The 23679-nt window shown below is 61.8% G+C and overlaps 1 protein-coding gene and 1 pseudogene across 3 annotated transcripts in view; one reads left to right on the top strand and one right to left on the bottom strand.

The window, feature by feature from the left end:
• Positions 1-23679, top strand: part of MGMT (O-6-methylguanine-DNA methyltransferase) — a 144474-nt gene that overhangs the window by 107093 nt on the left and 13702 nt on the right. For all 3 annotated transcript variants that reach the window (XM_016157523.2, XM_036222234.1, XM_016157524.2), the window contains one exon: positions 13135-13295. In XM_016157523.2, the coding sequence (XP_016013009.2) occupies positions 13135-13295 (161 nt within the window). The remainder of the gene's footprint in view (positions 1-13134; positions 13296-23679) is intronic.
• LOC118604719 lies at positions 23000-23118 on the bottom strand (annotated as a pseudogene).

Genomic DNA, 23679 nt, shown 5'->3' on the forward strand with positions numbered 1-23679 from the left:
GGCGCTGCTCGCCGCCGGCCTCTGACCAGCCTCACGGCCTCGTGTGCCGACTCGCGCGTGGGCTCAGGTGCCGCGCGGAGCGCGCATGGGCGTGCGGCGTCCTCGCTCACGCCAGCGTGCGGCCGTGTGCCGCCGGGGCACGGGCGACTTCCTGCCGCTGATCATGGTCAAAGCTCCACGCGTCCCTCAGCCTGCCACTGGCGCCAACGCGTTTTTGCTGGAGGACGCGTCCCCTCAGTGTGTGCGGCCCTGACTGGTGACAGCGTCCCCGCCCTCGCTGACACTGCGTTCCCTGTCATGGCGGCGAGCGACTCCTGCCCGTCGAGGAGCGTTCCCGGGAATCCCGGGAACGGTAATAACCCGCTCCTGTGATTGCTGTGGAGGAGCAGAAGCCTCTGGAGGTTTCACATCTAGTCGTTTATTGATGGATCGTAGGTGGCAGTCGCAGCGCGCGCGGGGTCAGCCTCGCGCGCCAGCCTCGCCCGGTGTTTACGTTCGGCAGCGTGTTTTATGAACCGTCCCTCCCGCCCGCCCGGCCGCAGACGGGCCCTGGCTGGCGGGTGGCGGCCGTGCGCTCGCCCCGCGGCCTGGCCACTTCATTACAGGCGCCGCGGCCGGGCCCCTCCGTGTGGGGGGACGTGTGCATGTTTTCCATCTCGTTAATTCAGTCTACATACAATTAATTTCTGCCTATTAATAAGCCCCTCGGCGGCGGCGGCCCTCGGAGCCACCGCGCCCCGCGTGGCCGAGCAGCGCGGACTCGCAGACACCCCACGACCGCGCCGCTTGTCGTGTCTGCGTGCTGGGGGGCGGGGGGCGCGCGAGCCACCGCTGGGAGGTGGCCGATGGGGAGGCTGGGGCCGTCGCCGGCGTTGGGAGTAGCTGTGGACACAGCCGCGCGGCACGGGGCTCAGGCCGGGGGGCTTGTGGGAGCCCGTGCGCGGGGCAGGCCAGCTTCCTCTCTCTGCAAATCTAAATCTGCACCTAATTTATGCCCCTCCAAGGGCAACTGTGTGTTTTCAAATCTCGTTTCTTTTTTAAAAAATCCAATTAAATCTACGAGTAAGAGCAGGTGATGGTGGTGTGTGCAGTGACCGCTCCCGCTGGTCACGTGCGATGGGGCAGGGACGGACCGGAGTGGTCTGGCCGTGAGCCTGACGGGGGCGCCGCCCGCCGCGGACCAGAGGGGGGGCAGGGCCCGCACCTCGGTGCCACGCGGGGCTCCTCGCACCTGTCGGGGGACAGGTGTCTGCCGCAGGCCCACGCGCGGTCAGCACCACCAGCTGGAGGCGGTGCAGTCCTCACGGGAGCCAGTTCTCGGACCTCCCGCATGGACTTGTCCCCTGCACGGTCACCGTTCACGGTGACGGTCCCTCGGGAAACCCTCCCTGGGCTCCTCAGTTGCAGGCGACTGGGCTCTGCTGAGGGGCTTGAGTCTGGGCTGTGAAGCTGGTGCTCGGCGGCCCGCGGAAACGCGTCGGCGCCGTCCCGGGAGCCCTGAGCGTCGCCACGCGGAGGTTCCCAGGTCATTCTGTGCAGCGGTTGAGCTGATGTCACTGGTCAGCTGAATCGGAAGCAGGTGATGGATTGAAAGTCAGATACACACGCAATGTGCTGATTTTCAGGTACGCCGCAGGTATCGAATTGATCAGTTACGAGAACGAGCGAGAAAACTCTAGCGGGACTGTCTCGCGGGGGGGTGTGATGGCGTGACCGAGGCTCGAGGTGCTGCCGGCAATGAGCAGGAAACCTTGCCGGTGTCTGCCAGGCCCCTCCCGGCCGCGGGCGCCCGGCCACACACGGCCCGGCAGCCGGCGTGAGCTCCTGGCGGGCGGCGGTCCCCTCAGCCCCGCCCAGCGCCTTTCCGCTTGGGCGGCCCATCCAGCCCCTCGGGGGGGGCCCATGCAGCGGCCACACCAGGCGCCCCAGATGGCCGCGGTGGTTGGCGGCAGCAGCAGCAGGGCGGGGGGCAGGGGGGTTGAGTTGGGGCTGGGGTCCGGGGTGCAGGGCCGGGCGGCAGAGCGCTTGGGTCGGGCTGTGCACTGCGGGCATCTGCACCTGGGGCCTGCGACCGGGGAGCGCGTGACGCTCTGTGTGGTGACCGGTGTGCACCGAGCGGCGGTCAGCAGGGGCGGGGTGCAGGCGGCTGCTGAGGCGCCGGCCCGGCACGAGCCGGGGTCTGGGGCGAGAGGCTGCGGGGACGGAGGGCAGCAGCTCCGTCGCCATCCGGGCGCAAAGACAGCTGGAGGGGCAAACCGCGCCGTCACCGCGTGAAGCGAGCGGTCTCTCTGGAAGGGCTTCGGGGGCCCTGGGTTTTCCCGTTGGGTGGCGGGGCGTCCATCGTGCCCGTGGGGTGGTGACGCTGCACGCAGTGACCCGGTGCGACCATGCTTCCCGGCAGAGCGCCCAGGAGGACGTGTCATCCGGGCCTCGCGGCATGTGTGTGGCGTGGGGCAGGGCCGCACGGCGGGGAGAGGCGGCTGCGGGTTCTGGTCGCTGGGCCTCTCCGAGCCCGGTCGGCGCTGACGGGCCTGGACGAGGGGCCGGGGCACCCGGCGCTCGGCCCGGCTCCAACACGCCGCGCGGGCGGCGTCTGCACGTCCAGGACCCGCGAGTCCCGTGGGGCTTTGAAACGCCTGTTTGCGTTGCCGCAAAAACCTTTCACGAACATCTTGAATGAATGCTGCTTCTGTGAACTAGATGACAGCCGAAAGATGCTTCCACGTGACAGAACCTCCCTTTTCTAAGTCACTGTTTCTCCCGTTGAGTTTCTGGAGCATCTGAGAATCCTTTTCTTCCCACACTTAGGCCTGACACTCGGGTCGAAAAGCCAAAGGTAAGTGAAGCCAGAACGGCGCAAACTCGGGGCCCTCAGGCCTCTGGGGCGCACGTCCTCACGGGAGGTAAAGGCGGTGTGTGCCCCACGAAAGGGCTGGAGACCAGGACCGGAGGTGACGAGGGGGACGCAGCGTTAGCCGCTCCCGAGTGGCCGCGGGTGGCAGGAGGTGGCGGCCAGAGGCCCGTGCTCCGGCCTCGGGGACGGGAGACCCAGACGCACCGAGAGGGCGCCTTCCAGCTGCCGTGAGAATCATTCTCACGGGCGGGAAGCGGGGGGGTCTCGCGACCCGTTTGCCCGCCTCGGGCTCGGGGTTCGGGGTCGTGCAGGACGTGGGCCCCCGGAAGCGCTGCCTCCTGGCGCCGGGCTCGGCTGGCAGGACCTCCCCCTGGTCCCCCTGGTCCTGGCTGTCACCAGACACCTGGAAGTAACGCTGCGTCGTTTCTGCTGAAATCTCTGTCACTGTCCCCTCTCTCCCCCCTTGGGACGGCCGTGAACCGGGTCCAGGCGGGAAGCTTACGGTCCAGCAACCATGACAGCCTCCCAGACGGCCGCATTGATTTTTTACGAGGAGGAAAAAGGCATGTAAAATCGGACTTTCCAACCTGCTTTGAGTAGAAACTGGTGCTTCCTGAAGGGGTTTTTTAATCGGCCGCCCTTGCAGCTAAAAGGTTTTCGGCCCCGTTCTGCCCCTCGCTGTCCGCCATGCCTCTGCTCCCCCTCGTTAGACACGCTGGGCCCCGGCGGCCTCTCTGCCTGCCCCGCGACGGAGCTGGGCTCTCCGCGGGGACGCTCGTGACCGGAAGACGTCAGGGCATTGCTCAGCCGCGTGCGAGCGCCCCGGACCTCAGCCCCTCGCACGGGAGCGGTGGGGGCAGCGTCTGTGCCCCGGGGACTGCGACGTCACCCTTCAGGGGGGAGTCTCAGTTCCCAGGGCCGGCGATGTCGCCCTTTCGGGGGGAGTCTGGGTTCCCGGGGCCGGCGGCGGAGCCGTGGGAGACGCACCTCCACGTTCCGCTTCGTACGATCTACGTCTCGCACACGGCGGTGCTCCGGAAGAAAGATTTATTTCAGTAACGTTTTAGTTTTGTTCTGCAGTTAATGTTGTTTTATTGCTCTAGATCCTTGCCAGAAAGCACATTTTAAGAGTTTCAATTTGAAATTAAATATGACTTCAGTGTTTTAAAACACAATTACGTTAACTGTCCATTTAATGGTTGCCTAAGATTTTTTTGGCCACGAACGTGCAGTCGATGCACCTGTCTGACGTTAAGTGCGGTGTTTTCGGCCCCGCTGCCCGGCGACGCGTTGCCGCTGCGACAGGAGACGGGCCACGCGGAGCCTTTCCGCGGCAGCGGGCGGCGGACAGGGCCACGGCCACACCACGAGCTGCGCTTTTCTTCCAAAACTCCATGGCGTTTGATCATAGGGAACTATCCATTATTTATTTGGAACTGTACAAACCAATTTGCGAGACAGGTAATTCGGTGGCAGGATTATTTATTAATGAGCCAGTACACAAGTTAATGGGGTCAGTCCTCATGTAATACATGCTTTCAGGGAGAGAAAAAAAAAGAGGCCGTGTGTTCAGAAAATCGTTATGATTTTAACTCCTAAATTAGACCGTATTCCCTCGCTAAGGTGAAAAGTGGCGTTTTTCTGAACGGGATCGTAGCAGAGCGGTCTTGAACCTGTGCAGAGATGGGTTTTCTAAACGTCTTTAGAGATGGCTGTGTTTTAGCCCTGTTGGTACCAAAATGTCATCTCTCACTGCGGGCTCAGAGAAGAAGGAGACGTCCTTACTGAGACGGCGAGTCGAGACCTGCTCGTCGGGGCGAGGTGGCCTGGCCCCGGAGGCGGCCTTGGAGGCGAGGCCGCCACCCGCCACGCGTCCCCACCTGTCATCCTCCGCCCCGTGCGCGCGTGGCGGGGGGCCCGGCGGCGCGTCCCCTCCTCGCGGTGGGCTCGTCTCGGCTGCACAGTGTCGGCCGGAAGGCCGTGCCTGCAGGCAGCTCTGCTGGTGGCCCCACTGGTCGAGGGCTCCTCCCCATGGGGACCCAGTGGGCTCCTCCTGGACGGCCGAGGAGCCGAGAGGGGACGTGGCCTTCGCAGAGTCGGCGCCATCACCGCTGTGGCATTCGGCAGACCCACCCACAGCCACGGGACGTGGGGAGGCTCCGGGGCGCTGTTCGGCCCCACTGTCCGCCGGTTTCCTCTCGCTTCGCGGTGCCTGCCTCACGTCGGGAGCGGGACGGCCAGGGCCAGGGCGGGCCGCCGCGTAGGTGTGCGTCTGCGCATCCGACACGCTCGCGGCTTGCGCCTGGGCCCCCCGTCTGGGAGCAGCCCTGGGGGCGACGCCGGCCCCCTGGGCTTGACCGACTCCGCGCTGCGTCGCCCCGACCCGCCCTTCGGGGCCGTGCGGTCTCTCCCCCGGGTGGTTTTCAGCAGGCCCTTCGCTGGAAGAACGAACTCCGGGACGCGGGCGCATCCAGTGCCTGCCGTGGTGGCCGCGTCGACGCCCGTGCACCGCACGCGCCCTGCAGGGCCCCAGGCCGGGCGGCGGGGGCCGGCGAGCTCGGCGGTGTGCGTGGCTCCACGTCTGGCACCAGGCGGCCTCCTCGCGGGCCTGGGCCCCGGCCTCGCCAGGCCTCGCAGGCCTGATGGTGGGGAGGATGAGGGGCCCGAAAGGCTCCGGGACCTGGGCCTCCTCTCCGCGTCGGGGAGCGTGACGAGCCGAGCGTGCTGGGCACCGAGGCGCGGAGCGCCAGCGCGGCCGGCCTTCAGGGCGTGGGCCAGCGATGCCCAGCGGGCGCTGTGCACGAGCCTGGGGTGCTGGGGGAGCTGGACTCGCCCCCGAGTCCCGTGGTCACTGAACGCTGGGGCTATGGCCCCGGGGCCGAGGCAGAGTTTACAGAGGTGACCCCATGCGGGAGAGTCCATGCAGACACCACGCCGCGTGCGCACAGCCGGGAACAGAGCGTGTGAACACGCGGGCTTCTCACGGTGAGGGGTGACCGTGGGTTCCCGTTCCAGAGACGTCGGTTCCATGGAGATGGTCCAGGGAGTGAGGTCGGTTCAGACTCCTCTGCGGGGGGCAGGTTGCTGCGTGACCCCCGGCCCTGGGGCTGGCTTGGGGGCGCGGAGGTGCCGACGCCTCCCGCGAGGGCCGCCGGGAGGAGCGGGTGCTGGCTGCTGTCCAAACACGAGCCCGGCGCGGGTCAGGCCCGCAGCAAGGGCCGCCCTGGGCGTGTGCGCAGTCGGCCCTCGGCTGCTCCGGGCGGACCCCCCTTCCGAGGCGCCACGTCGCGTCACGGCGGTGGCCCCGAGGTGTGCGCTCCGCTGCCTTGGCCGCGCCAGCCTCGGCCGTGCCCCCGCGGGAGTCAGCACGTCCCATCCGGGTGTCAGGTATTCGGCGGCGCGGGAGGAAGCCACCCGCCGTTGACCCGTCTCGACCGCGCCCCGGAGATCCTCCGTTCTCATGCTCCCTACTTTTTTGTGGTGAAAAGCAAAGCCCCTCACTGGCGTCCCAGGTCCTCTCGTCCCTAAAACGCTGTGGCCCGGCGCTGGCCTCGGGCAGACCCGCACCGTCTCTTCCTCGACGACCCCGCTGGCCTCTGGGACGCGGAGCGGCCACCCTGCCCCCCAGGTACAGATGTCGACTCTCCTCCTCAGGCGTGTGAGGGGCGGCATCCGAGTCCTCTCTCTGCCTCTGGAGCCTGCAGGGGCACACGCCCTCAGCAGCGCGGGGCGAGGCCACACAGGCTCCGGGGCATCGGAGGGGGCAGCTGCAGAGAGAGGCCGGGCCGGAGGAGGGTGCTCGGAGCGGGCGGCCCCCGTGCCGGGCCGCACGCGTCACGGAGCTACCCTGAAAGACTGCTGGTTGACCAGATGCCCCACCCGACTCTCCAGCCAAGCGCAGGACGTCTGTGACTCCTGTCTGGACTGAAGCCCCTCTGTCCCCCCTTCTCTGGGAGCGGGAGAAGTGTCAAATCGTGCCCAGCTCCCTAGCACCAGGGACCCCTTTGGGGACAGGTGCCCTTGTGGGAGGACCAATAATTCGATGAGACTGACGGAATGATTCTCTGAAAGTTTTATATTTCTACAGATCTTTTTCAGCAAATAAACTAAATTCCTGACAGAATCCTAATAAATCTACTTAAGCGGCAATTTGATTAGACCTTTTATTCCTCTTTTGTGTTAGCCGTTATTCCATTTACAAGCTGTTTCATTGCTAATACATAAGCATTTTATTTATAAGAAGCCAAATTAGGCTGGGGAAGAGGAACACACCTCACACGCGTGTGAAATGTTAAAAAGCCGCTGTGCTCACCGCGGTGCAAGGCCAACGCCACATGGACACGGGGCTGTTTGAACTCCTTATTTGCCACATTTACAATATTAATAACTGCGTTTCTAGAAGTTGTCACATCAAGTAAAAGATCTTCATTCCGGGCTGTCTTTGGGGGCCAAATTGAGACTGGATGCATGCATTTAATAAATTGTAGTCTCAAGTAGTCATTTTTGTAAATAATTAGTTTCAGTGAAAGAATAAGTTAGCATATTGTATGCATCTAATGTTGCAAATGTACATACAGCCAACTTTGCTATTAATCAACAGCCGAGCGCTCCAAGTAGGGTCTCATACATAATGAATTGTGCTTAAACCTCATGGGTTTCTTGATAGAAAAATAAAAGAAAACACAAGTGTAGTAAGCTTTTGAATAAAATTTAACTAGATTGCTCCGCATCCTGTAATTGTTTTGGAATCATTAGGGACCTGATAATTCATCCATAGTTTTGGGGTGTTTTTATCTTCATCTGTCAAATGGTAGAGATTTTTAATGATATGTTAAAGTGTTGATAAAACGGTTTTCCTTTTAACAATTTGAACATTTAGGGGAGAAAGGAAATAGGATTTTTAAGGCATTCTGGTCAGCCAAGTATACTATTTAAATTGTCTTTTTGAAATGTTTTATTGATGTATTTTTAAGAATTGATTATTTTAAAAATATATACAGTTCTTATGACCCATACCTTATATGGGAGGAGTTGAAAATTTACATAAAGTTTTCTGTGTTTTTCATGGGCATTTTAAAATACTGCAATAAATTCCTCTGTGGTTCTTTGGGGTTCTGACATTAATTTGAGCCCTAGATTTGGACAGCTTAGGATGTCAGTTGGAAACTGCTATCCAATTTAAGCAACATACCTATGACCCCCCAGAAAGCGCGTGAATGGGGGCGCAGCTAAATCTTACCCTGCCTCCTCCTCCTGTCGCTGGCCTTGGGACGTGGGCCGCTGTGGCCTCTGGTGGGACGGTAAACGCAGACCACGTTTTGGGGGTGTGGTTGTGAGATGAAAGGTGTCGGGCGAGGGGCAGGATTCGTGTCCCGTCTGTGATGAACGCGAACAGAAGCTCGGGGTTGGCCCAGCCGATGGTCAGAGCGCCGGCCGGCGGGCCCCACCACCTCCGCCGCCCGCAGCAGCGGCGACAGGGCCCGGCGTGTGGCGGGTGCAGCTGGCCGGCGCGCCTCGCGCCTCCGCCTTTCGCCTCTGGCTCGCTTGTGCTGCCCGAGGTCGCTGCTTATCTTAGCACCAACACCGTAATTTTTTCTTTTCCTGCTCCATGTCCTAATTCAACTCGAGAATGTTCGAATACGTGCGCAAACACTATTGCACCTACATGGTGATGTTGCCTAAACAGCCGCTGGCCACCAGTGTCACAGCCGCCACGCGAGGTGACACGCGACGGTCCTCACCAGGGGGGCCGGGCTCCGCGGGAGCATCAGTGAAACTCGGGGAGGGTTGCCGACACCTCCGCCTGCCCCGCCTGCCCGGTCAGACAGCAAACCCTGAGCTGGCGCTCAGGCCAGTCAGCCACGTGCACAGCGCGTCCTCAGTAAATGCTCGGGTGGGGTCAGGCCCCCGAACTCGGCTGGAACATAGAGTTTAGAGGCTTTATTCCGCTTCTCCATTTAGAAAGGTCTTTATCGCTAGCAGGTGGCATAATTTACTTCTTGTCTCCACTTCCACCATTGGAAGAAAAGCATCAGAGCTTTAGTGAGAAGGTGTAATTAAATGCAGGACGAATCCACTAGAGGTCTGTTAAATTGGACGTAATTGTGTTTTCCAGTGTCTTTAGCAAGAGTATCCATGCGATGGTTGTGAAGGTACCTCGAATGCCACCGTTTTAGATGTTGGCTGAGAGGGCGTGCCTTCCTGAGCTGCGAGGCCTGGCACGTGCTGTGCCCGGAGTCTCTCCGCGCCGTGTCCTGGAAGCCAGGGACGGCGCGATTTGCTCCACGGGCTCAGCAGGGGACACATGCCCCACTGCCAGGCCCCGGGCTCTGCCTCTGCCAGACGTCGGACCCGGGTGGCCACGCATGCCCACGCAGGCGACCGCCCGGCCTCGCCGAAGGACACGTCCCGGTCGCCTCCCCGTCGCCCTCTGGGTAAATGTGGGAGAGTCCACGTCTGCAGAACCCTTGTCGGGTGACCCTTGACCCTCCAGCAACACCGGTCAACACTCCCAAAACGCGAGACTCGGTTTCATCCTGCGGGGGGAGGGCGGTCGAAGAAGTGCTGGGGTCGGAAGGCGCGTCATTGGGGCACACAGTGCTCCCCATGCCGAGTGGCACGCGGTCGCCCACGGGGTGGCCGGCGGTGCAGGCCGGTGTGAGCACTGAGCGCCGTCGGCCGGTGTGTGTGCGTCAATCGAGACGTAAACCAAAAGTGTGGCGCGTTAATGTCTGGGGAGCAGAACCCAGAACTGAGGCAGTAGTGAGTCTGCAGTGCCGATGAAGCCGGGAGCACCCCGGAACCCAGCCCCCAGATCCCCCGCCATCCTGGTCGAGCTTCGCAGCGCGGAGCCCGCGCGTGGCGTGGGAGGGGACCGGAGGCCGTGGTCCGGGGCTGCTCCGCTCGCCTCACGCCCTGCCACGCCGCCCCCGGGCGCTTCAGACCCGTGGCACCTCCCCCCACCCCGTTCCGTGTCCTGGTTTGGGGCGAGGGACAGGATTCTGTCCAAACGCATCTGAACTGCACTCGACACCGGGATTGCTCCTCCTCCACGGCCAGGGGGGCAGTGGACCCAGGTCACAGCCCCAGGAGAACGGCCCATGGGCTCTCCACCCTGATGGCTCTCTGGAAGCTTCTCCCGCGACAGCGCACTGGTCCTGCTGCTTACGGAGCCCCCGGCTCGCCAACAGTCGCGTGCTTCTTGAAGAAAAACTGAGACTGAACGCGTGTGATCTGATGGCCGCCGCGCCGAGCTGGCCTCCCCGTGCTCTTGTCGTCACCTGCCGGAAGCTCCACAGAGCCCAGGGCCTTTTCCAGCTGCTGGCCAGCCCTCCCGTGCTGAGCCAGAAGTAAAAGACAAAGTAGGAGCCTCCGGTATCACAGCACCTGCCTCAGGGACGCCGTCGATGACGCCCCAGGAGGAGGTCTCGGCAGCTGTCCCCCGCTCTGCGTGGTCACTGCCGGCTTCGGGACGGGGTCCTCCTGCACGTCTGTCCCCCTGCAGCTCCCCGCTTGCCGGGGGCTCACCTGGCCATGGCAAGTCGGCCACAGGTGTTCGCACATCAGTGGTAGGGGGCTGCGAGGCTCTCGAGACAACGCGGACGTGGGATTTAAATAAACATGGGCCGTGGAGCCCATAATTGTTGGGGTTTCAGGGTTCGTCAGCAGGAAGGCTGGAGGAACTCCCTCCCGATGAGCGGCCCTCGGCGGTGCCGGGAGATGTCACTCACACCACTGTTCCTTCGGCGACGAGCAGAGCAAGGTCGGAGGGGAGGACGGGGCAGGGCGGAGAATAAATTCCATTTTATTGTAGAAACGGAAACCTGCGTCACGGCTTCAAAAATCTGGTTTCGTGTGTGTGTTTAATGCCATTCATTTGAAATGTAGGATCATAAATCCTGGCTTCAGAATCAAAGCTGTTTAATTATATTTCACCCATGAATAGTAATCTAATGCCAATGGAGAAAGAGTTAAAAAGGAGAACCACAGAGTAAATCAGGGGTTGGGATCTTTAGCACAGGCATAAAAAATCAATTTTAGATGAATTTTACTACTATGAAAATTCTTCAGATGCGCCGCTAAGAGTGGGCGACGCTGGAAACGCAGCTTGTGTTCGCGCCCTGTGGCCGTGGCCCCGTGTGGGCAGTGCCTCGGGGCGCCCGGACGGGCCCTGTGGCCCTGGGGGCGCCTGAGCAGAGGCGGCGGCTGGGGGGCCAGCCGCACCGGAGCCCCGTTTGCCGCGGGTGTCGGCGACGGGGCAGCAGAGCCCACAGCCCTGAAGACCACGTGGCCTGCGAGGCCGTCCCTGGCCGGCCCCCCGGCCTCGTGTGGGCGCTGCCGGAGGCCCGGGGCCAAGGCGGCTCCACGCGGGGCTCTTGAGGTCCCTGTCCCCCTGCCGCTTCCTCAGGAAGTCCCCGCGGGCTGAGCCGGACGCCGGCACATCAGCCCTGGCACCTCCCGCCTGAGCAGGCGCCGTGTCCGGGAGGCGGCCGACGCGCAGTGCTGGCCGAGTGCGCGTCCCCCGCGGGGCCGCGGGGCCGCGGGGCCTCGGCTGTCTGGCGGGAGCTCCGCCCATGGCCCCCCCCCCCCGCGCTCTCCGTCCCCCGGGAGCATGACCACGAAGCAGGTGGCGTGATTCTCATCCTCCTTTCCAGGGACCGTCGGTCTGTTTATCCAGTGAGTGAGGGGCAGACGAGAGCGGGGGCCGGGAGCTTCCCCCTGACCCTGAATACTGTCTAAGCCACCTGGGGACAGTTCTCCCTTCTGTGTGCAGACGCTCGAAGGGAGAGGAAAACCAGGGCAGTGACTAGTCAGCTCGGGCCCAGGGGTGTCTGCGAGGCCATTCCGTCCCCCGTTCCCCAGGCCCCGTTCTCTGCCCGTGCAGGGAGCTCGCACCCCGTGGGGCCTCCTGGTGACCGGGTCCCATGAGATCCTTGTGGATTCGAGGTCTCCGTGCCTTGCCCCTCGCAGAGGTCCAGGGCAGGTGGCCGCTGGCCGGGGCCCGGGCCCGCTCTGCCCAGTGGTTTCATCCGCAGGATTGCCCGACTCCGGCCAGCTCTGTGGGGCCTGAGTCTCAGCCGCCACTTGGTCGCTGGTCATTGCGGGGGCTCGTTTCTCTTCCTGTTTGTCCCCTGGTTCCTTCCTCAGTGCCATCCCTGACCCATCTCCCTTCCACCGAGAAAACCCGTAGAAGGGACTGTGCGTGTCCCAGTGGGGAACCTCGGCGGAGACCTGCACAGCGCCGTGACGAGGGCCTCAGGCCGCACAAGGGCGTCTGCGAGACCCGGGAGGGCGTCGGCCACTCCCCGCACACCTGGGCGCCCGGCCGCACCTGCCAAGCGACGGTGGCCTCCCCGCTTCCCTGGGCCCTGGTGAGGGCAGCGTGTGCGAGCGGGCCCGGGCACAGCTCCGTGCACAGCTCCGTGCACCGGCCCCGCGGTCACTTCCCGCCGTCCACGAGTGGGGCCTAGGGAGCCGAGACGCGGCCCGTCCCGGAGCTGCAGAGGCAGCGCAGTGAACCGTGTCCACGGGGCGGTTTCTCGGTCCGGTGGGTCAGCCCAGAAAACCAGTCTCTGCTGCCAGGGCGCCGGCCCCATGGGGGGCGGGGGCTGCAGCGGGAGGGTTGGTGCCCCAACTGGGAGAAGCCGCGAAGCTGCCGGAAGCACGTCCTAAACACGGGGGCTCGAACCGGAGGGAGAAAGGGGACCGGCGGCCGTGACGAGCAAACCGGAGGACGTGGACGAGGAGCAGGACGACCTGGCCTCAGGGCCGCGGTCGACCCGACTCGCGAACGACCTTCGTGGGGTCAGACGCTCGGCAGGGTGGGGATCGGGAGATGGAGAACAAACCGGGGGAGGGCCCCCCAAACGCAGCACAGAGTGGGGGGAGCCGAATGCGCGGGCCTGCGGCCGGAGTCCGGTGGGCGGCGGGGGGGCGAGGCGTGCAGTCGGGGGCGTTTCCGGAAAGTGCTCTGGTGATGGATAGTGGGTGACTTTGCAGGTGCAAACGTCTGTCTGCCCCGCACTTGCCCTGCAGAGGGGCCCACTCCGCCCGATCGCGTCAGCTTCGCGGTGTGACCGCGAACGCAGAGCCCCAGACGGAGAGCCGTGGGCTGGGACGCCGCTTCCCGGGGGTCGCCCTGCCCGCGTTTGCAAAGCCTGTCAAGCCGAAGGCGGGGGCAGGGGCCTCACCCCCCGGCCTGCCCGGCGCACCCCGGGCCGCGCCATGGTCGCTGGTCTCCGTGCGCTCCTCTCGCTGAGCTCCTGTCCTTGCCTTTGCAGCCCCACAGCGGCCCCCGCGCCTCGCGACCCGCTCGACGACCCGGGGGAGGTGCCAGAGCCCCTCGCGCAGTGCGCGGCCTGGCTGGCCAGCTACTTCCACGAGCCCGCGGCCCTGCCGGCGCTGCCCGTGCCTGCCCTGCACCACCCCGTCTTCCAGCAAGGTCAGTCACTCGGCGCCTCGCGCCCCGCCCCCGGGGAGCCCGGCTCGTCAGCCGCCACCGACGTCACAGCTCACGTTGGTGTTCTACACCCTCCGCGCGGAGACGGAGCCGGAGGCGGCGCGCCAGGCAGGAGCCCAGGACCCGTGGCTTCTCTGCCGCCGCCGCCCTCCGGGATTCCTGCTCCGCCGCCAGGAACCAGGGCGCTGTCCAGCTGCTCTCCAGCCGCTGTCCTCCCCTGAAAGTCTGTCAGATAAGCAATTGGAAATTCGAGGCTGTGACATTTTCAGAAGAGAGAAATTTCAAAGGCTGAGCAGGAAGGGGCTGTGTAGCCGGCGGGGTGGGGGGGCGGGTCGACTGTGAACTCTGGGGGGCCCGTCCTCGGCCCGCGAGGAGGGTTGGGGCCGGCCGCTGTCACGCCGCTTCCCGGCTCTAGGCGCACGCGGGCCGGGCCGGCCCGTCCCCCTGGCCAGCCAGCCACGGCCACGGTAGGCCCGGCGACCAGGACGAGCTGGACGTGGCGCTGGGCAAGGAGGAAGGCCGTGCGGCCGGCCAGGGGCGGGCGGCGCCTTCCTGCTGACACTCGGCTGCAGGGCCAGGGTTCCCCACGCCGCCGCCTCCCATTGGGCTCAGTCACGCTCTCTCCAGCCGCGGCCAGGTGCGGGTTTTATGGTGAAGGAGGGAGGCGGCAGGGGCTGTGACAGTGGCCAGCGCGGACTTCATTGGCCCTAGCTAGCCCCAGGTGTGGCGACACCCCCTTTCTGCCCCACGGTGCTGGGCTCCGCTCTCCTCCTGCTCTGTGTCTGGGAGCCGGTGGCGTCGCGGGGACACGGCGAGCCCCGCACGGACATCGCAGGCCGGCTCAGCTCAGGAAGCCGTGAGTCCTCGCGAGGAACGGCCCCCCTGTGGAAGCTGGAACCAGGCCCCTCGCCAGGCTCTCCTTCCGAGTCTGAGTCCGCCGAGCATTTTCGCATCACGCTCCTGCTTTGAGCTTACGCCGGGTCCCCCGATCTCGACTTGCTGAGGGAGAGTACCATAGGCGAGCCCCCCTCACGGCCCAGTGAGTCCTTCGTGCCGAAGCCCCGCCCGTAAGTCGTGACCGCGGCCGCTGGCCCTCCGTGTCCCCTCCGCAGGCCGGGCGTGGCCTGTGCCGGGACGAGACCATTTTTCTTTCGGGGTCCTCATGTGAGGCGACTGTGCTGTTCGCGGTCAGGTCTTTTTTTTTTTTTTCTTCTAATATTTTTTTCAGTGATGACGTTGGTTAACGAAATCGGGTAAGTTTCAGCTGTACGTTTTAACAGTGAGGCGCGTGTACACACACACACACACACACTGTGTGTTCGCCTCCCATAGCTAGATTTCGTTCTGTCACAGATTTGACCCCTTTCACGCCATCTGCCTCCCCCTCCCCCCCCCCCCCCGGTAACCACTAGTCCATGTCCGTGCCCATGAGTTTGTTTGTCCTGTTCATTTGTTGCTTTTAGGTTTATATCCCACATATAAGTGACGCCATGTGATTTTGAACTTTTTCTGTCTGGCTTATTTCGCTTAGTATGATTATTTCAAGGTCCATCCATGTTGTCGCAAATGGCGGTATTTCATCTCTTCTTATGGCTGAGTCATATTCCATTGTGCATATGTACCGCAGCTGCTTTAGCCAGTCCTCTATCGTAGGGCACTTCGGTTGCTTCCACATTCTGGCCACTGTGAATAATGCTGCTATGAACATGGATGTGCAAATATCTTTTCAGATACAGGTTTTCAAGTCTTTGGAGGTAAATACCCAGTAGAGGGATTGCTGGATCACATGGCAGATCAATTCTTAGTTTTTTGAGGAACCTCCACACTGTTTTCCATAGCGGCTGTACCAATTTGCAGTCCCACCAGCAGTGTATGAGGGTTCCCTTTTCTCCGCATCCTCTCTAACATTTGTTGTTAGTTTTCCTGTTGATTACAGCTATTCTAACAGGTGTGAGATGGTATCTCAGTGTGGTTTGATTTGCATTTCCCTAATAGCTAGCGATGTTGAGCATCTTGTCATATATTTGTTGGCCATTTATCCTCTAGAGAAAAGTGTCTCTTCAGGTCCTCTGCCTATTTTTTGATTGGATCATTTGTGTTTTTTTTTGTTGTCATGGAGTTGTATGAGTTCTTTGTACATTTTGGATATTAGACCCTTATCGAAGGCGTTGCTTACAAACACATTTTCCTATTTGGACAGTTGTCTCTCTACCTCGTTGATGGTTTCTTTAGCTGAGCGGAAGCTTTTTAGTTTGATGGAGTACCATTCATTTATTTTGGCTTTACTTCCCTTGCCTTTGAGGTCAGATTTATAAAATCCTCTTTGAGTCCAAGGTCCTTGGGTTTAGTTCCTATGTTTTCTTCTAGGTTCATTTTTTAAAGAGTCACAAAAATGTGTGCTGGGGCAGAGCCAGGGCCCGGGGCTGCTGTGAGCATCTGATGCCTGGCGGTCCGAGGCGGAGCCGGGACGGCCGTGCTGGCTCTGGGGAGCGGCCGCAAACCCAGGTGAAGCCTCGCCCGCCCGCCGCTCACCTCCTGCTGTGCGGCCCAGTTCCTGACAGGACAGGGACTAACACTGGTCTGCGACCGGGGGTCGGGGACCACTGTGCTGGGGTGACCCACACGAGATTGCTGTTTTTTCATGTTTAATACATCAAACGCTGGATATTTCCCGTGGTTCAGCTCCTTGGAGAATTTCCGAAGGCTGACTGGTAACATGTCCGTTATACTGCGCTCTCCCCAACCCCCCACCCCCGGCCAGGCAACGCTCGGCAGCCCTTCCCCACCGGAAGTCGGGTGCACGGGGCCTCCGTGGGGGTGCGGGTCTGGGCGGGAAGCGGGGTCCTTGTGCCGGTGAAGAAATTAGAGCTGCTGAGGGGGGAGACTCCTTGCGAGAACATTGTCTTAGTTGTAGAGCCTGCTCTAAAAATATTTCCTTTTGGGGGGCGGAGGGCATGGGTCGGTTTTTGTTTTTGCTAATCTGGTTTACTAAAAGTGTCAGCAGAGCCATTTCTCTGGCCACTCCGTGACGGCCGCTCGCGAGTCCGGTAGCTCAGCGAGGCATTGCAGGGAGGTCCGTTCCTCCCCACGAACCTTCAGAGGTCAGTCTTGTTTGTTTTGAATTCATTTATCTCCAAGAAGTAGTCGTTTAATGACGCCCTTCGTGTTGAAATAAATCTTCAGTTAATGTTTCTTTCATGGTGAAACATCATTTAGACTTCTTTTCCGTTAACACTCCCTAACGTATAAAAAAACGAGCTTCTTTACATAACGTGCGTCTTAAAGTGGCCTCAGAGGTCAGTGGCGGAAGGGCACAGGCAGCGCTGTCCCCACAGCAGCCTTGCGCAGTGAAGTCGGGAAGGGCGGGCGGCGGAGGCCGCTCGGGTGCGGAGCGCGAGCAGACGCCGCCTTCGTCCCGGGCCCCCTGCCCGCGGGCGCCGTCCTAGCGGGACACTGCAGAGGCCGCAGCGGCCGGGGAGGGGGCAGCTGGGCCACTCATCCCGGGCCTCCCCGCTCCTCCCGCCAGGCCAGGCCGGGGGCCTGTGCGCTGGACGCCCACACGAGGCCGCCCGCCGCGGGAGTGCTGGTCGACCTCAGCCGTCCTCCCCGGGGCCAGCCTGCAGGCGGCGGCTTTCAGCAGATGGGTTCTGAGTTTTCTTTTTAAGGTGACTGTAGCGTTGCCCCTTAAATGAAATATTTGACACTGTAATAACTCCTTCGCCACAGCTATTAGCACGTCGCTATGAAACCGAGTTGCATGACAGTAGCGAAATCTGCATTTTTTTTTTACGCCTGCTGGCTGGAAGTAAGTTTTCGTAACTTCTGTCTCAGAGCCTCGGAAAGGATTCTCAGGATTCTCGTATTTGCGTCTCTGTCAGACTCTTTTTTCTAAAGGCCCTTCCGGGGTGAATCAGTTCACCTGCTCCTGTGTCCTGGGCACGGCCCGCCTGTGTCTCGCACCTGCCTTCCAGGGGAGGCCGAGTCAGCCCCCGAAGGCGGGGGGGGCCCGCGACAAGGGGGCCAGTCGTGCCATTGCCTCAGACCCTCCCCGGACGCCTCCCTTCAAAATGACAAGTCCGTCCCGGGGAGAATCACCCAGCCCCTCCGCCCCATGTGGCTCGAGTCCGGAAGCAGCCGGGTCCCCCGGGGCAGGGCACCGAGCCCCCCTCGAGCTGCTTCGTGGGGGGCGGGGGGCAGCCACCTGTCCACAGGCCTCCTGCGCTGCCTGCGGGGGCTCCCCCTTCGTGTCCCGTGCACCCCCAGGCAGGTTTGTGCTCTCGCCAGGTCATACCGATATTTGTCTCCGAACTTAAAACATCGCCAATTTAAAGGGAAGAGAACAGCTACCACAGGAGCTGCGTTTGCTGGGGAGCCGTCGCCGCCCCCCACCTCGGGGCTCGCGCGGCTGGCCTCGCCCGGACGGCGCCCGGCGGGGCCGCATGGTGGCAAACCGCCCGATGCCCGTTTACCGGGGAGAACTCGCCGACGCCGTGCCTGCGCGGGAAGGCACCGGCTTCTGAATTTCGGCCTCGGAGCTGCCGTGTGGCTTTTCAGGGACGACGCATGAGGACACTTGGGCCCGGCCTGCAGCGGCTGGAGCTGGGGAGCGTGAGAATCAGGCGACCGGGTCAGACTCCTGGGTGCTGGGAAGACACGCCGCTGTCTGGAGTCAGAGCGGGGTCCCGCGGGCGGCGGCGACCCCCCCCCCCCCAACGAGATCGCCCTGGTTCCACTCACACGTGCAAACCACCCTGCACGGCCGCGTTGGCCTTGGCCGTGCGTCCGCTCGGCGGGGACCGGGGAGTCGGCCTCTGCCGATCGGTCGCTCTGCTCCGTGATTTTGCATTCGAAATGCACTTTAAAAAGTACGAATTTTCTATCATCTGTATTTTAAATTAAGAAACAGACTTTTCACTTAAAGGTGCTTTTAAATGTTTCATTCCTCGTAGTTATCAGACAAACCCGCAGTGTGTCCAAAGAGAACGTTCCAGCGCTCCCCCTGTCGTAACGAGCGCCGTGTGCCCGCGTTCTGCAGGCGGCCTCGGTACGTTTCGAGATCATCCTGGCGAGACGAGAGTTCTCGCCACTGCCCGGGATTTAGAGAAAATGTTTTAATAAAAATTACACAGAATTGTACTGTAGCTTATAAATATTTAAATATGTAAATACCGATATCAAATTAATGGCTGTAATGCTGTAGAACTCTCTGTAGGAGCCGAGAGTGTACGAGGTGTCACTGAATGTACATGCTTTACCCCCACGGCCTCTTACCTGTAGCCCTCACGTTCCGAGTGACTCGGAACGCGTCGTTCACGGGGCAGCCCCTTGAAAGTTCCTGTCCCGCCTGCCGGACACCGGAATCGGGTACTTGCGGGGGAGGGGACGTGCGGCCCTGTCTGTGGCCCCCGCGACTCCGTGGGAGGGAGCATCCAGGACAGCCGACCTCCTGGAAGCCGGGCTCGCTGGGCCACAGGTGACATTGCGGTGCCGATACCCAGCTCGCCGAAGAGCGACGTGGGGGCAGGAAGCCCCGTCACCCGGCTCCCGAGGCTCCCGCTTCCACCGGTGTTTCCCGGGAGCCCCGCCCCTCAGCATGAATACACACAGTCACGCTCAACCTTCGTTGCTATGGCAACTACTTTTCCTTTTCTTGAGCACTGCCGTTAGTCGTTGTACCAAACTCGCTGTGGGAACGGGAGGCCCCGTTCCCGGACCGCGTGCGTGCGTGCGCGCTCACATCGTCAGCTTCTAAACACGTGCACATGCCACCCTCCCGCGCCCCTCCTGGGCGGGCGCCCGGCAGCGGGAGGGACTCTCCGCGGCAGAGCTCGGGGGCCATGGCGGCCGGCGCACCGCTTGGCCCAGACATCCACTTTTCATAGGAAATTTGCATCCCTGCCTCTTTTTAGAATAAAACATGCAAGAACCAGCATACACAGCATATCCTGCCCCGGCTTTTCCCCCTAAGAAGTGGGCCTTGGGTGTCCGAGAGCGGCCAGTGCGAGCGGCCTCCCCAGCGGGCTGTGGGAGCCGCGCCTGGTTATGGCCAGCGTGAGACGGCACGGATCTGGCTGAATGCGATGGTGTCATTAGTTTGTGAATCGCATCCTTGGAAATAACTGTGGAGGAGCCAAATCGGTTTAAAAGAAGATAACAAAATGGTTTAAGCTACTTAGGGTGAATGCCAATTATATTTTAATATTCAACCGAGCATATTTTACGAAGAAAAAAGGCCGCGCCGACGCGTGCATAACTCATCGGCAGTGCCGGCCAGCTGTGCCTCTCTCCCCGAATCACTTTGTGCATTTTAGCAGCGCGGTAATTTAGTGGAGAGCTACCTGACTGATGGCATTCGCAATGAGCAGGTGATCTGCAGAGAATTTTTATATGGTTATGAGCTCCGCGTCTCAGCCCAGCAACACAAAAATACATCAAGACCAATTACGGGATCAACTTTCAGCACGGCACCCTCGCCGTGGAGGTGCATGTCTTTCTGCCCCAGGCATTTCAAATTGCATCTAATTTGAAATCTTTGGGGTTTTAATTAAATTTCAGAATATATGGAATTCTTCATTAGTACCTGCTCTGAATAGCAGATTACTCTCCTCTCGGTCCCTCGTTAAAGAACCAGGCTGTGGTGAGCAGCGTGTTCAGGACCTGATCATTTGTGGGGCCTGGGTATTGGAACAGAAATAGTGAAATGCAAAATAATATCAAAAAGATTATTAGTCCAGGGAGAGTCTCTTGATTTGTATTTTAATGGAATTTTACATTTCTCTTAATGATTTGCAAATTGTCCTCTGATTATAAGATGCATTAAGCTTTTCATTTTAATGGCAGAGACGCAGCCATTAGCAGAATTTTTTTCTGTCTGTGGAGTGCTTCCCTGCAGCAGATAAATATTGAAACCATTAACGCCTTTTGATGTCCGTCCCTGTCCGTCCCGGACTCACACGGCTCACCGGGGTCAGGGCGCTGACACCTGGCCGGGGGCCCCTCAATCTTCACCGGGCCGCGTTTTCGTTCCTAGAGTACAGGAACCATGTAAAGTATTTCTTTGGGGGTCTCGTCTGTTCGTGTTGAAGGTGATGCGTGTACGTGTCAGCGGGGGCCAGTTTGTATTAACAAAAGCGTCCGGCGAAGGTCGGGGGTGCTCGCAGCTCCTGCCTCGCTCTGGTCCCCTGAGAGGCGCCCCCAGCACCCTGGCTGTCTGAGACATGGGCCGCCTCTGCGTCAGTCAGCTGACCGGGGCCGAGCACAGCTGGACAGCGAGAGCCAGGGCACCTGCCTGCGCTCTGGGCTTTGCGATGTCTTGGTTTCAGGCTGACAGCTCTGGGCCCTGCAGAGCATGGGACTCAGTGGCCAGAGCTGCACGGCCAACAGCAGCGACTCTGCTCCGTGCGCTGAGTGAGCTCCGGACGCTCCGGGCTCTGGCCTGTGACGGGCCTGGGTCTGCGGGCAGCGGGTTCTCGCGCTGGCAGCTCGTGCTGTTGGAGCCTTGGGGTCCAGCAGCCTGTGGCGGTGTGCGGCTGGCCACCCCCGGGGAGCCAGGTGAGGCCCAGGCCCCGCGCCCTGTGGGCCCACAGTGTCCACAGGCAGCTCTTCGCAGCAGGCCGGAGCCGCTGCATGAGGGACGTTTCTAGGCAGCATGGTTCTGGGTAGCGACCGCGACACAACCCCGTCCAGCGAGGGTTTGCGGGTTTGCGGCCCAGCTCCCTGCTCGCTGCCCTGTGACCTTCCCCGGCGAGCGCCTCCATCAGAGGTGGCCAGGAGCCGGTCCACAAGCCACACTTGCCATCACCACGCGGGTCCTCGCTTTCGTGCCGGGGCCTCAGGTGGCCCGGGGCCTGGGGAACAGCCGTGGAGGCTCCCGTGCCGTGTCGGGGGCCAGCGCCACCTCTGGCCCGAGCAGCCCGGACGTCCTCGCCTGTGCCTGAGCGCGGGCTGCACCAAAGGCTGGTGGCTCACAGAGCACGCAGGGTCCCCGCCCCGCCCTGGGGGCCGGGCGGCGGGCTGCACGCGGCTCCTCCGAGCCCTCTCCTCGGCTTGCAGGCGGCCGCCCGTGGCTGCCTCCTCACCTGGCCGTCCTGCTGCACAGACGCCCTCGGGTGTCTGGCCCCGTCTCCTTCCTGCAAGGACAGTCGTCAGCCTGGACGCAGGCCCATCCAGAAGGCCGCGTCTCAGCCCAACCAGCTCTTCAGGGGTCTGTCCATCCCGAGGCTCTAGGGTTAGGACGTCGTGCAATTTTTGTGGGGACACAGACCCCCCCCAAAAAGCCTCTCAAAGCCTCTGCTACCCCATCCGCAAAGTGGGGACAGTGCCGCGATGCGCAGAGCAGTCGCGAGGGCGAGGCGGGGCCGCCGGAGACCGAGCAGGGGGCGCGCTGCGTTCGCGGCCGGCACGTTCGCCCCCCTCCCCCCCGTGGCGGCGAGCGACCCAGGCGCCGGGCTCTGCGGTGGTCTTCTCGACCCCGCGAGGACCTCGGCCACGGTGCCGAGGTGCGTCGCTGGCCTTGGACGGGACGTCCGCCCCCGGTGCGGCCGCGTGCGGGGCAGTTAGCACTGGGGCCCAAAGCCCCGGCTGGGCGACAGGCGGTGACGACCCTGCCCACCGCTCCCCTCCTGCTCTGTGGGCATCCCGTGCGGGTCCGTGTGTGGCCCTGCCCGAGGGCACGCGGTTACCGTCCGCGGGGAGCCCCTCCCGCGCCCGCTCAGCCCCGTGCCCCCCCAAACAGGTGAGAAACCAGACTCGGCTGCGCAGTGGGAGCGAGATGCCAGCCCTCGGAAACCAGGCACGACTTCTTTTGAATTCTTCGGCTGCCCCGCGGCAGAGGCTCCGTGTTGATACCGGGATTAATCCCCGATGAGCCCCTCAGTCCTCTGCAGAGAAATTAATGCTCGCCGGCTTCCCCTGCCCGTGCTGACGGCTGTCAGGGGCGGCACGCGGCCTCCACGCAGACCCCGTCCTGCCGTAACGAGCATTCGTTAAGGAGTTGGGGGGCTCAGCCCCCTTCTGTTGGGTTGGTCTTCACAAGTTAGCGAAAATTACTGGTCAGACTCAGGGCTGTTTCAGACCAGCCCTAGAGGGCCCCTGGCGGGGCCACTCAGACACCCCATCCCCCCAGATGCACCAGGACTCCCAGAAATGCGCCAAGTGACGCCGACGGACGCTTCTGCCTGCCGGGCCGGGACCCTGGGGCGCCGCCCAGGTCTTGCAGGAGGCACACGGTTAGACTCGCGGGGGCGGCGAGGTACGTCTGCCAGTAAAGCTGGCGGGGCTTGTGCCCCCGCTCCTGGATGCTGACGAGGGCTAGCAGGAGGCTTCTAGAACTTTATGGTGGAATGCGTGGGAGTCCCTGAACTGGGCTGGCGAGTCAGTGCACGCACCAGGGTCTGTGGGTTCCTTGACACGTATCTGAGGGCACTGGGGTGTTTCTCATGAAGCGGGTCTGAAATCAGAAGCTGGTCCCTTTTCTGCCGCTTGACCGAAGCCACCAAAGGGAAGGCTGATTCGATGTCACCTTTTCGTGGCTGACTCTGGGTGGGGTGAAGGGACCTTGTCTTGCATGTGTTGATAACTTCATGCCATTTTATTTTTTCATTTTATTATTATTGTTAGTTAGGCGAGTCGACCTCACAGATTGCCAGGACCTTGTCAGCTTACAATCCCTTATTTTTTATTTTTCACACCTACAGCACCTGGGCTTCCTAGGTGGTCTCCCATCCAAGCGCTAACCAGGCCCAGCCCTGCTTAGCTGCGGAGATCAGGCGGGATCGGGTGTGTTCAGGGTGGCGTGGCCGTAAACAACCTTGTGCCATTTTAAATCTGATTTTCTTCTTTCGTTGATTTGATACAAGGGTTTTGGGGGAGGGGGTGGAAATGGCTCCATGAGTCAAGGCCCTGTGAACAGAGGGTGCAGTTCCTCCCGTGGGCTCCCAAGGGTCAGGGGGCACAGTGTCCCAGCCCCAAGCGTGCGTTTAGGGAGAGGAGAGAGCGTGGGGTCCCCAAGCAGGGCCCGCCCAGAGGAAGTCCTCAGGACGGGCCCTCAAGGGGTGTGGAACTAGGACCCACCCGATCGTGACCTCCTGTCCTCCCGCCCCCCGGGGCGGGTGACCCTGACCTTGAACACTCGCCCCGCCCCCGCACGTCTGCACGGGGTGCTGCTCCGCTGTCCCGCAGCGCTCAGAAACCGCTCGCACCTGCTCGGAAGTCAGTTCCTCAGCTTCGAGCCGACCGGCGATTGTCTGGATGGTGGCGGCGTCCGCGTGAAATCCCATTCCTTCCAGGACAGTCGCAGCCTAATCATTTCTCCACGGGCTGCCGTGAGTTCGAGCTCGCAGTCTTGGGCATAATTCTTGTGTTGCAT

Source organism: Rousettus aegyptiacus, unplaced genomic scaffold, assembly GCF_014176215.1.
Source record: "Rousettus aegyptiacus isolate mRouAeg1 unplaced genomic scaffold, mRouAeg1.p scaffold_m13_p_6, whole genome shotgun sequence".
NCBI lineage: Eukaryota > Metazoa > Chordata > Mammalia > Chiroptera > Pteropodidae > Rousettus > Rousettus aegyptiacus.